The sequence below is a fragment of the Sphaerodactylus townsendi genome, linkage group LG06 (assembly GCF_021028975.2).
Source record: "Sphaerodactylus townsendi isolate TG3544 linkage group LG06, MPM_Stown_v2.3, whole genome shotgun sequence".
NCBI classification, from domain to species: domain Eukaryota; kingdom Metazoa; phylum Chordata; class Lepidosauria; order Squamata; family Sphaerodactylidae; genus Sphaerodactylus; species Sphaerodactylus townsendi.
The window spans coordinates 106,507,566-106,521,521 of NC_059430.1; the positions used below are offsets into that span (position 1 = coordinate 106,507,566).

General features: G+C 42.6%; 1 protein-coding gene across 1 annotated transcript in view; it reads left to right on the forward strand.

Annotated features, from left to right (window-relative positions):
* The window catches only part of SCUBE1 (signal peptide, CUB domain and EGF like domain containing 1), a 213,886-nt gene that overhangs the window by 183,926 nt on the left and 16,004 nt on the right, over nucleotides 1-13,956 (forward strand). The window contains exons 10-15 of the mRNA XM_048501625.1: nucleotides 1,794-1,910; nucleotides 2,454-2,576; nucleotides 4,809-4,910; nucleotides 7,098-7,190; nucleotides 9,061-9,180; nucleotides 10,802-10,960. Coding sequence (XP_048357582.1) covers nucleotides 1,794-1,910; nucleotides 2,454-2,576; nucleotides 4,809-4,910; nucleotides 7,098-7,190; nucleotides 9,061-9,180; nucleotides 10,802-10,960 — 714 coding nt within the window. The remainder of the gene's footprint in view (nucleotides 1-1,793; nucleotides 1,911-2,453; nucleotides 2,577-4,808; nucleotides 4,911-7,097; nucleotides 7,191-9,060; nucleotides 9,181-10,801; nucleotides 10,961-13,956) is intronic.

Genomic DNA, 13,956 nt, shown 5'->3' on the forward strand with positions numbered 1-13,956 from the left:
GGCTGCCTAAGGCAGTCAAAAAGGCTTCTATCCGACTATCATATCACAGAATGTGCAGAAAGAATAGTTCAGGAGAGCATTTTTAGACAGGAATGAAAACTGTAGTATAATGGAGCAGCTCAGAAGCTCACTTTTATAGGGGAAAGGATTTCAGTCTACGCAAGCTTTTTTAAAAAAATTATATCACCTATCTTTTACTGCACTGTCTTACTTTTGTGATCCACTTCTGACATTGTGGCATATTATTCTCGAACAGGGTTTTTTCCATCATTTTTTCTTCTTGTTTGCACTGTTTCCCAATGCTATCATTGTAGTCCTCCTACATTGTTTATTGGACATCTTTGTTGTCTGATTCAATTTTTTAAAGAAATCTGTAGACTACTTTCAGTTTCTGTGAGAAAGGCAGGCTGTGAATGAATGAAATAAAATAGTCCTGTTCTAACAGTGGTCAAGTGTTGTTTCAGAAACTAAGTAGGGTTAAAAGGATCACAGGGTAGCACAGATATTTGTGGCGGGCGGCCGGCGGGGGGGGGGGGGGGCTCGGTGGCAATCAAATCCCTCACTAACTCAAAGAGCTGCTTGAAATCAGTCGTTGACTTAGAATGTGTATACTAAGATCCAAAGAGGGGTGGAAGAGAAATTCCAGTGTCCTCTCTTTAACTCCTAATGAGCTTCCTTTACTGTGCTTGAAATGGTTTCCTTTTTTCTATGGCCAGTGCTGAATTTCACAATACAGTGTCTGTAGAAACAGACTGCAGAAATTCAAAATAGACAGCCTAACCAAGAGGCCATTGCCAGGTGTCTAGATACCAACCAAAATGCTGGTGTTCAGATTTAGCTGGCACTTTGGACTCAGTCTTGAAAGGTTTCTGTGAGTGAAGAAGAGAGAAGACAAGAAAAACAGCCAAGAAGAACTGCCACGGATGCAGGTGAAATGTTAGGAGCTAAAACTGCCACAGCCTTACAGCCTGGAAAACGCACAACAGCCATGAAAGCTTTCAGCAATACAAATTTGAATCTCCTTTCTTATATCAGTCAACTTGGAAGAGTTCTTGGTTAAGCAGATACTTCCTGCTTCTCGTGTATTTGGTGAGCATGATCCATTTCATGGTATCTTTAAGTATATAAGAAAACAGAAGTAAAGAAGAACTGCACAATAGTGAAGCATCTGAACATTGGGAATATCAAATAGGTTTTAAATGAGCAGTTCTTTTCTTAACTGAGCTCTGTGATGTGAACGAGACAGGCAAGTGTATCTTCATAGTTCCAGGTTGGTTGTCAGATTAAGATAATCCCAACTAGGCAAGTGTTCTGAGAATCTTAACTGCATGGAAAACATTGTTTTAGTGTGGGTTGTTTGTTGCCTTGCAAAACAAAGAGTATCTCTGTATTGCTTTTTATGACTCCCTAGGAATACTACTAAGAGAACTAATGACTTTCTGAAATTGCATTGCGTGTCTAGTGCAGGACAGAAATTCAATAGTGCCATCCTGTGGTCAAAATATACACAGCCACCATAAAGACATGATTTGTTCCGCTCTCCTTTCTGATATGCTGTTTCTCCTACCTGAAAGTGACCTCTATGAAGGAACAGAGATGTTCACTGCCTCATGTGAAGAACTCACATCCCATTTGTTTTGTTACTTGTTCAGAAGGCACTACGAGTGTTTCTGTAGTCACGTATTATTGACAGGTAGCTGAGAAATGCTGATTCTTTGGGAAACAAATGTTCAGTGTTAACCATCAATGTCACACAATTTCTCACTTTTTCCCCCCTTTTATTCTGAATCAAGATATAGACGAATGCTCCTTTGAAAGGACGTGTGACCATATCTGTATTAACTACCCGGGAACTTTTGAGTGCCTGTGCCATGAAGGTTACACGTTATATGGAATGACACACTGTGGAGGTTTGGAGAGTCTTTTGTATTACTTTTATTTCATGTGTTATCCTTTGGCTCTTCCGCACCTGCAGAATAATGCACTTTCAGTCCACTTTCACAATTGTTTGCGAGTGAATCTTGCAATTCCACACAGTTGCAAAGTGCATTGAAAGTGGATTGAAAGTGCATTATTCTGCATGTGTGAAAGGAGCCTTTATTATGTCAGACCTTTTCTTAAAACATTGTTATCGTAATGACCATAGGGAGGGGAAAACACTGTTGGAGATGTGATCCCAGGGGGCATGCTCAAATCACTGCCTAGCCATGAGTACTTCTCCCTTACAAGAAACTGCGCTAGAAAGTTACTTTAATACTGTGCTAGAAAATTACTTTAAAATTACTTTCTAATTTCTTCACAACGTTCTCCTGTGCAAAACTGAGTGTTTTATATTCACCAGGTGTTCTCTTAATGCTTGAAAGACTCTTCACCAAATATTTTATAGTTGTACTTGATATGCCGTTTTTAATTTCAGTCATATGCAAGATTAATTCATTTAAATATTCTTTCAGATATCGATGAATGCAGCGTCAACAAAGGGAGCTGTGGCTACGGATGCTTGAACACGATGGGAAGTTATGAATGTGTTTGTCCGCCTGGGAAGAAGCTACACTGGAATAAAAAGGATTGTGTTGGTAAGCAGCACTTCACAGTTTGCATTTTCTCTACTTTAAAAAAAACCTGCTTATAGGAAAGTGTATATTTGGGGGTGACAATGGCCCAGTTCAGGTCTTGCTGAACGCTCATTCATTCATACATTTATTACAGTCATAGACCAGACATATAAGCAACCAAAGAGTGTGATATTTACTCGAATCATCATCATCTCAGCTAGAGGATCCGAGTCCCTCAACAGTTCATGGGGTCTCTCTGTCCTCCTCCCCCCTCATCACATGTAAATCCCCCTCCCTGCCATTTTTCTTGAGAAACTAATTGTGGTACAGGTGACCCCCCTGCTTGTTTTACTAAGTGTGGTTAGCATGGCAGTTTACGAATACAAATCCATTTCTAACTGGCACTTTCACTAACCATAGTTAACTGCAAATCATAACGCTGCACTCTATTTAGCTACAGCAATGGAAAAGATGGGCACATTCATGGGTGAACAGGGAGGCAGAGTGCACCACTCTTAATTACTACTCCACACTGATACCAGAATTTGTGTGCGGTTAAAAAAAATCTTGGACTATTTTATGATTTTATAGAGCATCACTTGGCCAAATTATATTAGCTCTCTCGATTTGCAAAACTGTAAATATGTAATGATCCATTTTCTTAATGCTGGAATATCCCTTTGTATTAATATCTTCCTATTTTTTCTGTTATTATTGGGATTTTTTAAAAAAAAGTTGAAAAAAGAAATAACTTTTTCTCCCTCTCTCAAGATGTTAACGCTTGGGAATCTCCCAATGAAGTTGATGGGCATGGATAGAGTTACCAGATGCCTGCTAATAGTGGGCAGTCTCCCAAGGATTTTCCACTGCCCACCAACACTCAGCTGTTTGGTGGGTAGAAGCAGGCTGAAAGGGAGGGAGCGATCTGCCTCCATGCACAATGACATCAGTTCTGGCATGATGTAGAAGTGCCAGCACCACCCTGGAGGAAGCTCTGCCTCTCTCTAGGGAAACCATAGAGTTCTGGGGCAAGTGCTAGAGCATCCCCCGGAGCGATGCCAACTCCATTGCTCTAGAAGTGTCATCATCACACACAAACACAGATTACCACCACCACCACCCCCCGTACCTAGGATCTGGCCACCCTAGCAATAGATTCAGGACAGACAAAAGGAAATATTTCTTCACTCAATTACTAAATAAATTGTGAAATTCACTGCCAGAGGATGTAGTGATGGCCACAGGCATAGTTAGTTTTAAAAAGGGTTTAAACTGATGCATGGAAGATAGGACCATCAGTGGCTACTAGCTGTAGTAACTAAAGGGAATGATCATTTGTAGAGGCACTTCGAATCTCAGTAGTAGAAGGCAGCATCAGGCTTCTGTGCCCAGTTTGTTGACCTTCCAGGGCAACTAGCTGGCCACTATGTGCCCACAGGCTCAAAAAGGCTGGAAACCCCTGCTTTAAATAGTGAGAGGGCTAGATCAGTGCCCACTGGGATTGAACAATTTGTTACTTGATAAACTAATGGCCCAATCCAAAGTGGGGGAACAGACCTACCATTGGGAGGGACTTCGGGCTATGCCAGCAGATTTGCCCTTTCCAGGGCACTTGCCTCAGCGGAGGAATAAATCCACTGGCAACTCTCTGCAGTGGTAAAATATGGCACTGAATGCTGTGCCAGCTTCCCTGTGCCCCTGCCAGCAGCGGTTTTGGGGCGTGGCCGGGAGAGGAGCTGATGCTAGTTGTCTCCCACCCAGCCATTGCCCCTGTTGTGCTAGCAGTTGGGGGTTTGGACTTACGCCACCTTTTTGATGGCGTACGTCCATGAAGCCTAATGGGGAGTTTGTGGTGGCAGGGGGGCTCTTTGTGTTTTTAGCCTCCCTTGCCACTGAATAACCTCCTTGGGTCCATCTGCCCGGCATGGCTGCAGCGCTGCATCCAGGCCCCTTGCCTTCTTCATGGGTTAGTGACCAACCAGGGGCTTGATCAGCTGGCAGTGTTTGCTCCCTGCAGGGGATGGAGAAAAGGAGTGGGGATTGGCAGGCCATGACATGCTTGGTAGACAAGGCTCAGCACGACTTCACTGACAAATTGGGCAGAGCTAGTCTGTTATACTCCTGTTTCACCTGAACTGTAGCTTTGGATTTAGAATAATATCAATGGACTTTCAACAATTAATAGAATAAGAACACACCCTCTTGCTTTTTTCTCTCCAAGAAGATGGTGAGAAATGCAACCTTCCTAAGCAGCTAGAAAGCCATCAATCCAGATGCCTCAGTTGGTGTGTAGCAAATCGGGAGGAGTTGAGAGCTGTTTCTTATCATGTCCATCTAATATACTTTTTGTCCCAGGTTGGTACAGTATTGTTTTTTTTAATCCTGCTCGACAAAATTAATCCTTCCCTTATCTTATTCATTATGCCTTAAACACTAATTTAGTATAAACTGTGGCTTCTTCAAAACCAAAATGTATATAAATGAAGTAGCAGCGACTGAATACCATTCGACTTTACCATTCTTGGCACATTCTTTGGTTTTCATTTAAAAAACTTTTTTTTTCATATAAATGCTATAACAATTGCAGTACTTTCTAAGATTCCTTTCTAAGATTCCTTTAAATCTGTGGCTCTACTATTTGGATGGGAGACCAGACCACCAAGGAAATCCAGGGTTGTTTCCAAAGGCAGGCAATGGCAAACCACCTCTGAATATCTCTTGCCTTGAAAACCCCTCTGGGCTCACCATAAGTTGGCTGCAACTTTCCACCAGCAACACATTTATTTTCTCTTTTATGTATATATGTCATCAAAGGTTCTAAAGAGATGGCAAAAGGCAGAACAGAAAGCAGGCAGCCTAATTTTTATTCCTGAATACTTACTATAAGAGTGGCAAAAATGATAAAGGGAAGGCAAAAATAACATTAAAGCAAAGATTATGTACAAGAGCAAATGGAAGTGGGTTACCAAATTTATTAACCTATTCTGGAACAGCCAGGCTTCATATCCTTGCACAGGGGGCAAGGCATCAGAAGGACACAATGACTTTAGCAGTAGATTGAGAATATATAAATATCGTCTTTATATGCTTTTCTGTGGATAAATAAAAATAGTCAAAGAGTTTTACAAGTTTGAAAGTATGAATATTCATTCTGTGATAGATATTTGGAATACATTTAGTAAATACTTGTACTCTGACAAAGTCTTTGTTAACACCTCCTATTATAGAAAGGAAATTAACCAAAAAGACTGACATAAAAATGCAAAAACTGGGAAAATGCCAAGTTTGGAAGATATTTAGATTTAGTGTGCCATAACAGGGTCATTCCCTATGACACTGCTTCTACATACCAGAATCTTAAATTTTCAATTTTTTATTATTTCCAAATATGCACTTTCATATCCTACACACTTTCGTATGCTTGCAAATAAGAAGAAATAAAGACTTATGCCTAATAAATTTTTGTCTTACAACCAGAGGTGTGTTTTTTTAAAAAACCATCTACTGACTCAACTTAAATCATAAGCACAATAAAAAAATGATTGAAGTATTTTGGTTTTGAACTAAGTACTGAGAAATGGGAATTTATTCACACAAAAGGTTCATTATTTTCTGTGAACATTCAGTTAAGAGAGAACCAGTTTAAAATGATTAACCAATAGTACATGATGCTTTGAGGTTATCTAAAATTAGTAGCTTAAGTAATAGATGTTTGTTTTGTCTTTTGAAATCAGCTGACTTCCATACATAGGAGATGTGGATGTTGTAGCATGCAGTTTTTCTGAAAAGTGGTTGATAAAGTTATTCATGATATTTGTAACATTATACTTCCAATGGAGCCTGAAGTATTAAAAAAATAATCACACTGAAATAATTTTAATTATTCATAGGGAACTGGTGCAAAATTAATTGACAGTAGCAAGAATTATTTTCATGAGACATTGGAAGACCCAGATACATCCTATTAAAAAGACTGGTGGTTAAAAGTTTATGATGCTCAGCAAATGGTAAAAAAATTTAAGCAGATGTTAGATGGCCACCTGACAGCAATGCTGATTCTATGACTCACCAGGAATTAGGCAGTAGCAAGGGGGAGGCCTCCATGTGGAAACACTTTTATATCTTTGACTGGGAAAGCATTGCTGATGACAGCCTCCAACGCTGCTATTCAGACAACAACAATTGGGATGCTCTTCAGATGTTTTAGGTGTACTGTCAAATGTGGCTCTCTGCCGTCTATCAATCAACTTGTATCATGTGCAAAAGGAAAAACATGAAGATGGTAGGCAAATTTTCTGGGACAATATGCCTTATCCTTTCTTGTTTGCTATATGGACTGATTTAAGTGACACAAAACAAATTGGGTACGATCTGAGTCTACAAAATCTTGTATGATGACAGAGGAGGGGCTCCATGTATGCTTACAGTGAATGTAGTCATGACATAGTGCCGGCAAAAAAAAAACACCCTCTAGTAAGGCAGTAAGGGGATTTCCCATGTCCAAACTTTTGAACCTTTCCTTTTGCTTTCATTTCTGCTCAGACTCTGAGAACAGTTATTCAGTGAGCTGTGGGGTGCCTGTCCACCAGAGCAAGTTAAGCCAGAAACGTAATATGACACTTCCCAGTTGTGCAGGTAAGTGCAGCCTCTCCATGAACAGAGGCACTCCCATAAATGTAGATGTTGTCCTTTGTTATTGCTTAAGACTGGGAGTGTCATGGCATTAGGCAGCGGGTGGCTCAGAGGCAGAACTCAGTCTCCAGGTTTTCATTCTAGCCACCAACACCTCCCTCCACCTTTTATCTTTAGCAGAAATATAAGTCCATGGTGTGAAGCATATAGGCCCCTTCTGCCCAGGCCAATAAACCCGGGCTGGGGATGAGAAAAAACCCGTGTTGGGGCGGAACTTCGCATAGCTCCTGCTCCTAATGTGAATCTGCCCCATGTTTTCCCCCCAACCCAGGTTTCTCAAGAATTGCACTTTCTGTGATTCTTGCATTTTAATGTAAGTAGCAGCTGCTCACAAGCAAATGGCTGCCCTGAGAAGCGTGTTACTTGGCCGTGCTTCCCTTTTCCCCCCAGTCTCTGCCTCTCTGCTGTGCCTCTCTGCAGGGGCACAGGGGAGGCAGCATAGCTGTGGAGGTCCATGCCTGCCTGGCTCCATAGCTACGCAGCAGAGGGAGGTGATTGGGAAAAAAACACGCCTCTGTTCGAAGGCACGACGGCAACCTGCATTGCCTCCGTGGGCTCTGTTCGCTGCCTGCACAGAGGGATGCAAATGCACCTACAGCAACACAGGTTGATAAACAGAGGAGGCTATGTCTATGCAATATGGGTCAGGTGGAGACACTCGATCATCCCCTCTTTCATTGTGTAAGGTTTGCAAAAATCAGAATGTCACAATCTGCACTTATCCCATTTCTGTATAACAATCTAACTGATGCTCTTAAGATACCTATGCTTTTGAACAACATGGATCCCACAGTGTGTGAGAATGTAGCAAAATTTCTGCTAACAATAATAGACGTAAGTCTAGATGAATACCAACCAATGTCTATGTATTATGACCACATATAGCCAGCAGTAATTTTGCTAGCTTCTGTCAGTATCCGATGACGTTTAAGTGAGTTAACTTAGCTGAAGGAATGTCCTATAGTTACAGAAGGACCATGTATATATTTTAGTATTTAGTATTTTAGTACCAGTGTCTATAATTGTGAGCAATAATGGGCAAATTTTGTATGCTGATTTTGTATGTTTATTTTATGCCAATAAAGGCTTGTGACTGACTGAGAACATTCCCAAGTGAATGCTCTGACATTTGCTAAATCTCAGACGTTCAGTGTAACAATATTTAACTACATTACCAAAATAAACTTTTTAACACAGGTTGCTTAACCCCGGCTGCAAACCAATGTACTTTGCCTGTGCGGAAGGGGCCTTAGAGACTCATTCTTTTCACACATGCCTCAGCAGGCCATTATCTGTGGTTTGCATCTGCATCCCATTTCAAATGTTCAAAATGAGTTGATTGTGTGGTGGAGGAGTTAGGAGACCCTGCACCCAGTCTGCACTCTTGGTCCGCTACCTGAACAGACTCACCTGACGGCCAAGTCTCTGAGGGGATACTCGCCGTAGACAGCTCTCTACAACTAAGTTTGTACATGTGCTGCGTCTGCCTGTTGCCTTCCCACATACAAAAGTAGCCTTTGGGGCAGTGGAGGGGAGAATGAACAGCTGGATGTTTTGGGAGGGTGGGGAGTGCTCATTGATCTTTATACAGAAAGGTGGGATTTAAAATATTTATTTGCCATGACCAGAAGCTAGTTTTCCTTTCAGAGTAAAGGAATGATTTGGGGGAGGCATGGGAATAGTTCTGTAGAATATTTAAATTTCTTCCTTTTTCTGCAAACCCCCCACCCCATAAAAAAAGCAAAAGGATAGAAATTCAGGCCTGTCTCCAGGATTCCCTAAAACATATGTACTCTTTCATTTTCTATCTCAGACATATTAGCGCCACCTGTAAAGCAGAAGGCTCGTTTTAAAATCAAGGATGCAAAGTGTCTCTTAAGGCCTCGTACCAAAGAAAAAATTAAAGATGTTGGGAAGCAGCAAGCAGTTACAGGTATGCGCGTCTGTGAGTGGGTGGGTCATAATATATAGACATAAAAGGTTCTTTTTCTGTGTTGGGGGTGGGGGAGCTTGTAAGTTTCAGGCACACTGGCAGTATAATGTAGCTCCAATTTTGCAATGGACAGTACTGCTGAAAGGAAACAAAGTCAGCAATAATTATAGTTCCCTCAGGTAAGCTATCCTGTTCATGGTAGGCATCAACACTTGCCTGGTATTCAAGCATAAGGCTCGTGGTTGGCTGTGGAACCATATAACTGAATATTGCTAGGGAAAAGAGTATGGGCAAAGAGGTAAAGGGACACCTTAGCCATTTGGAATGGATTTCCCATCCCCTGGGGGCAGGGGGGTTATAAGGGTTATCTTGTCCCACACCAGTTTCCCGACTGTATTCCTGCTGCAGACTGGTATTTGCTCCACAGACAAAAATATTCAAATACCCATATCCAGCCCCCTCTGCAGAGAGGACGTTGGCTGGAAAGGAGAGTACAGTGAGAAAAATCACACATTCCCTAGAACAGGGGTCTGCAACCTGCGGCTCTCCAGATGTTCATGGACTACAATTCCCATCAGTGGGGCTGATGGGATTTGTAGTCCATGAACATCTGGAGAGCCGCAGGTTGCAGACCCCTGCCCTAGAACCACAGCATGAGCTCCTACTACAGCCAACATTTGCCCTTCGAAGCCAGCAGGGCTCTTGCTTCTGTCATATCTGGTTTCAGTTCCAGAGTCTCCATTCAGATACAGGCTTCAAGTGGACCTTGGACAGCTCCTGGGAGCAGCAGTCAGCAGGCTCCATTAACTCCATTATCAGAACACAACTGGGGCCTTTTCCTAGAGAAAGAGGTTGTTAGAAGCTGTGTCACCCCAAAGGGGGAAAAAAGTACACAATCCATTCAGTACCTTTCATCATTTTAAGGCCGAGGTGGTGAACCTTTGGCACTCCAGATGTTATGGACTACAATTCCCATCAGCCCCTGCCAGCATGGCCAATTGGCCATGCTGGCAGGGGCTGATGGGAATTGTAGTCCATAACATCTGGAGTGCCAAAGGTTCGCCACCACTGTTTTAAGGTATCATGTGAATTGTGTTCTGGTTTTGTAGCTTATAGTGGACAACAGCCTTGTTGTGATGTTATAAGGCTCCTTACAGGCTCCATTACTATAGAATTGTAGGGGAATTGTGAAAGCCTGAGAGGATAAATTCCATTGAGGGTTTGAATTGCTCAATAAAGTCCCCAAATGTTGACCGGATCGTCATCCCTCTCCCCTCCCACAAGTCCTCCCAACCCCCATGATGATGAACTGTCCTCTCCTTTGGAATGGGTAAGCTTTCTTGTCCATGCCTGAGTAGCAATTCAGACAAGGAACATGATGTATCAGATACAAAAATGAGACAAAGTGCAGTAGGATTATATTAGAATGCACTGGGCTTAAACTTCCTAGTGCGCTTGCATTGAATGCATATGAACAAATATGAATGAACAAATATTTCCGGTACATTCAGTTTTGCTCATTCAGATTCTATGGCACTGCCACTCCTTGTCCCATAACACCTCTGCTGTCATTCTCTGTCTTGGTTCCCCCCTCCCCCCATGTTGCTTCTGTGATGCGCAGGAGGGCAATTCCCTTGCACAGACAACTGCCAGGTGACTTTTGTGAACTTCAAGTGTGACTCCTCGAAGAAGAAACGTCGTGGCCGAAAATCCCCATCCAAGGAAGTGTCCCATATCACCACTGAGTTTGAAGTGGAGCTGAAGTCCGAGGAAGTCTCAGGTTAGCCAGCCAGTGCTAAGTGAGCAAAGTGGTTGCCAGTGAAAAGAATGACATCTGCAATGGCTGAAGACCCAAAAAAATTGTCGTTACATTATTATCACAAGAGTGTCATGCCTGTCATGGGATGGAGGGCGGGGGGGACATGCGTGTAATGCACAAACATCTCACCTCCTCTCTGGTGAGAGATGTCGAAACTCATGAGGAGAGGGCAGACTTTATCCACTGTGGTCCCACTGCCAAGGTTGCCAAAAAAAAAAATCTCCCCATTCGAATCAGTGATAACCAGCCAGTTGTGTGGGAGAAAGTCAGTGGTGGGATTCAAATAATTTAACAACCGTTTCCAGTGATAGGTTTCAAATAATTTTACAATTGGCTGTTTACAAGCACCGAATCCCACCACTGGAGAAAGTGAATGATGTTTCCTGTTCCTCTTGACCCCAACCATTAGGACTCAAACCTGCTCCAGTCAGTAAAGCTATATTCTAAATCTGGGGTCTGCAACCTGCGGCTCCGGAGCCGCATGCGGCTCTTTCAGCCTTATACTGTGGCTCCACATGGCCTGGAGGTTGGAGGGTAGCATGGGCGGGTCCCTCCAGCCCTCCAGAGCAGTGCTGGAAGGAAAGGTGAGCTCCATGCATGAGGACGCCACTTTTCATGTTCCCTCCACTCACCTCTCCTTCCAGCGCTGCTCTGGAGGGCTAGAGGGACACGCCCATGCTGCCCTCCAACCCCTGGAGGTCAGAGGGTAGCATGGGCATGTCCCTCCAGAGCAGCTTCCATCCCCCCTCTGCCATCCCCGCAGCCGCCATCCCCCCTCTGCCCCACGGAGCAGGCGACTGCCTTCTCCATCGAGCAGAGGAGGTTCTCCTTCCTGGTACCTCGGCCTCCTAGCGCTGGAAGGAAAGGTGAGTGGAGGGGCCGAACTGGAGCCGCCTCTCTGGCTCGGTAGACCTTCAGGGCCATGGAAAACAGGTCAAAATGGCTCTTTGGGTGGTAAAGGTTGCCGACCCCTGTTCTAGATTCTGTTTCTTGGTCACACTGGATTGTGCTACAAATTGGAGCCAAACAACAGATACTATTTACTGTTCTGTAAATGTTATATTCCAGTCAAAGATAAGGAGAATGTGTAGAAAATGTTCATTTTTATTTCTTAAGAACATACCAAACATGAACTGAAACACTTTTAGAACCCAAATCATTTAAGCAATGAAATCTATTAGCTGCCATCTCTTACTGCTCCCCCAAATTCCACGTGGTTAAGTCTTAAAGGGGCAGTAGCTTATAAACCATCAAACATAAAACTTATATCAGCTATTATTCCCTGTCATAAACTCCAGGTTTGTATACGATATTATTTCTCACAGAAAAGGGAAGTGAGAGTGATTCCCAAACAATAAGCCAAAAATACTGTGAAAAAAGTCCCGGTGATGGTCATCTATGAGTCAGAGTCATTATATTGGTGGGCAGAGAATCCCTGGGAGGAGAATAGATGGAGCTCAGCAGTTAAACTTATCCATTTATCCACTTTATGCAGAAGATCTCAATTTCAATCCCTAGCATTTCCATGTGTAGCGGGTCTGGGAAAAAGCCCTTCAGTTCCTTGCATCTTGAAAAACTACTGCCAATTGGTTGTGGGGGTGGGCAGGGGCGCGGGGCGCACGTGTGCCCCCGGCGCAGTTCCTCCTCACTCCGCCCCTGAATGAAACATTATACTTAGCTAAGCCTAAGGCATTTTCCACATAAGCAATTTACATCATTCCTAGCCTGCAAATTAACGTTTCCTCTGTGGAGTTCCACACTGTTTTTCCCGTTTGGATGTGGAAACATTTCCAGCCCCCTTTTTCTCTGTTGTTTCTGAAGACACGTTTACAGTCATGTTTCTTGCTGAAACATTTCTGAGCCAGCTTTCCTCTCAGCGTCATCATATTGAAACATTATTTCTTTCTGGCCAAAACAGCGGGCCGTTTTTCATGCCTCCTGTGCAGTTGCCAGACCTCCCCTTCAGTGCTTTCTCTGCCATTTTTTGGGGGGTCCCAGCCTCACTCCTCTCTCCCTAACAACAACAACAACAAATAACAGATTTCTCTCTGCATTTCCAGCATATACACCAATGTTTTTTATCCTTTTTCTTACAATCTTCTAGATAAATGATCTTTAAAATATCTTGGAGGTTTTTTTCCTCTGGAGACTGTTGTTGAAATTTCAAAAGAGCCTGTCCATTTTCTTGCAGTTTCCTGGGTGAATGACCTTCTATAATTTCTGGTGACTTTTTTCCAAAGTCAGTCCTGGAGTTTTTGAAAGAATCTTCATCTGTAAGATGTGCTGCCAATTGTCCTGTCTGACCTGCTGTTTTCATAATTATTTTCCCTGTAGATAGGTAGAAGCATTTCCAAGGCAAGCAAGATTTTCCAATTGTATTCTTCCTCTTCTTTCAAAGAAATTTGGCCCAGAAGGTTAGGCACAATTTTCCTCAGGAGCATACCCAGCAGGTCCCCCAAAATTAGTATATTACTCGTTCTCTCCACTAATGGTTCTCTGTAGGTTAGCTCAGTATCAAAAAGATCTTCACCAATTGGGGCACACTTTTGTAGTTTCTCCACAAATTCCTTTTCGAGATCCATTCCATCCACTGTCTGTGAATCTTCAACCATAGTAATAGTCCAAGCAAGCTCCCGGAGTTTAAAATTCTGTAATTGTTGTTTTAAGTCTTCTTGTACATTAAATTCTGATAGTTTAATCTCCTCTTTTAAACATTTAAGATCTTAGTCCATATTAATACAACAACAACAAGCCTTTATTGGCATACAAAACAGGACAGTCCATATTAATATCTGATTGACTTATCTGTTGAGAGATTAATAAAAGTTGTTTGATGATCTCCTGTACTTACGGACTTCTTTGAGAATAGAAAGCTCAGAATTGGAATTCTTTCTCAAATCCACAAGGTGGCATCACCTTAGACCATTTCTCAATAATTCACATATAACATTCTGGGA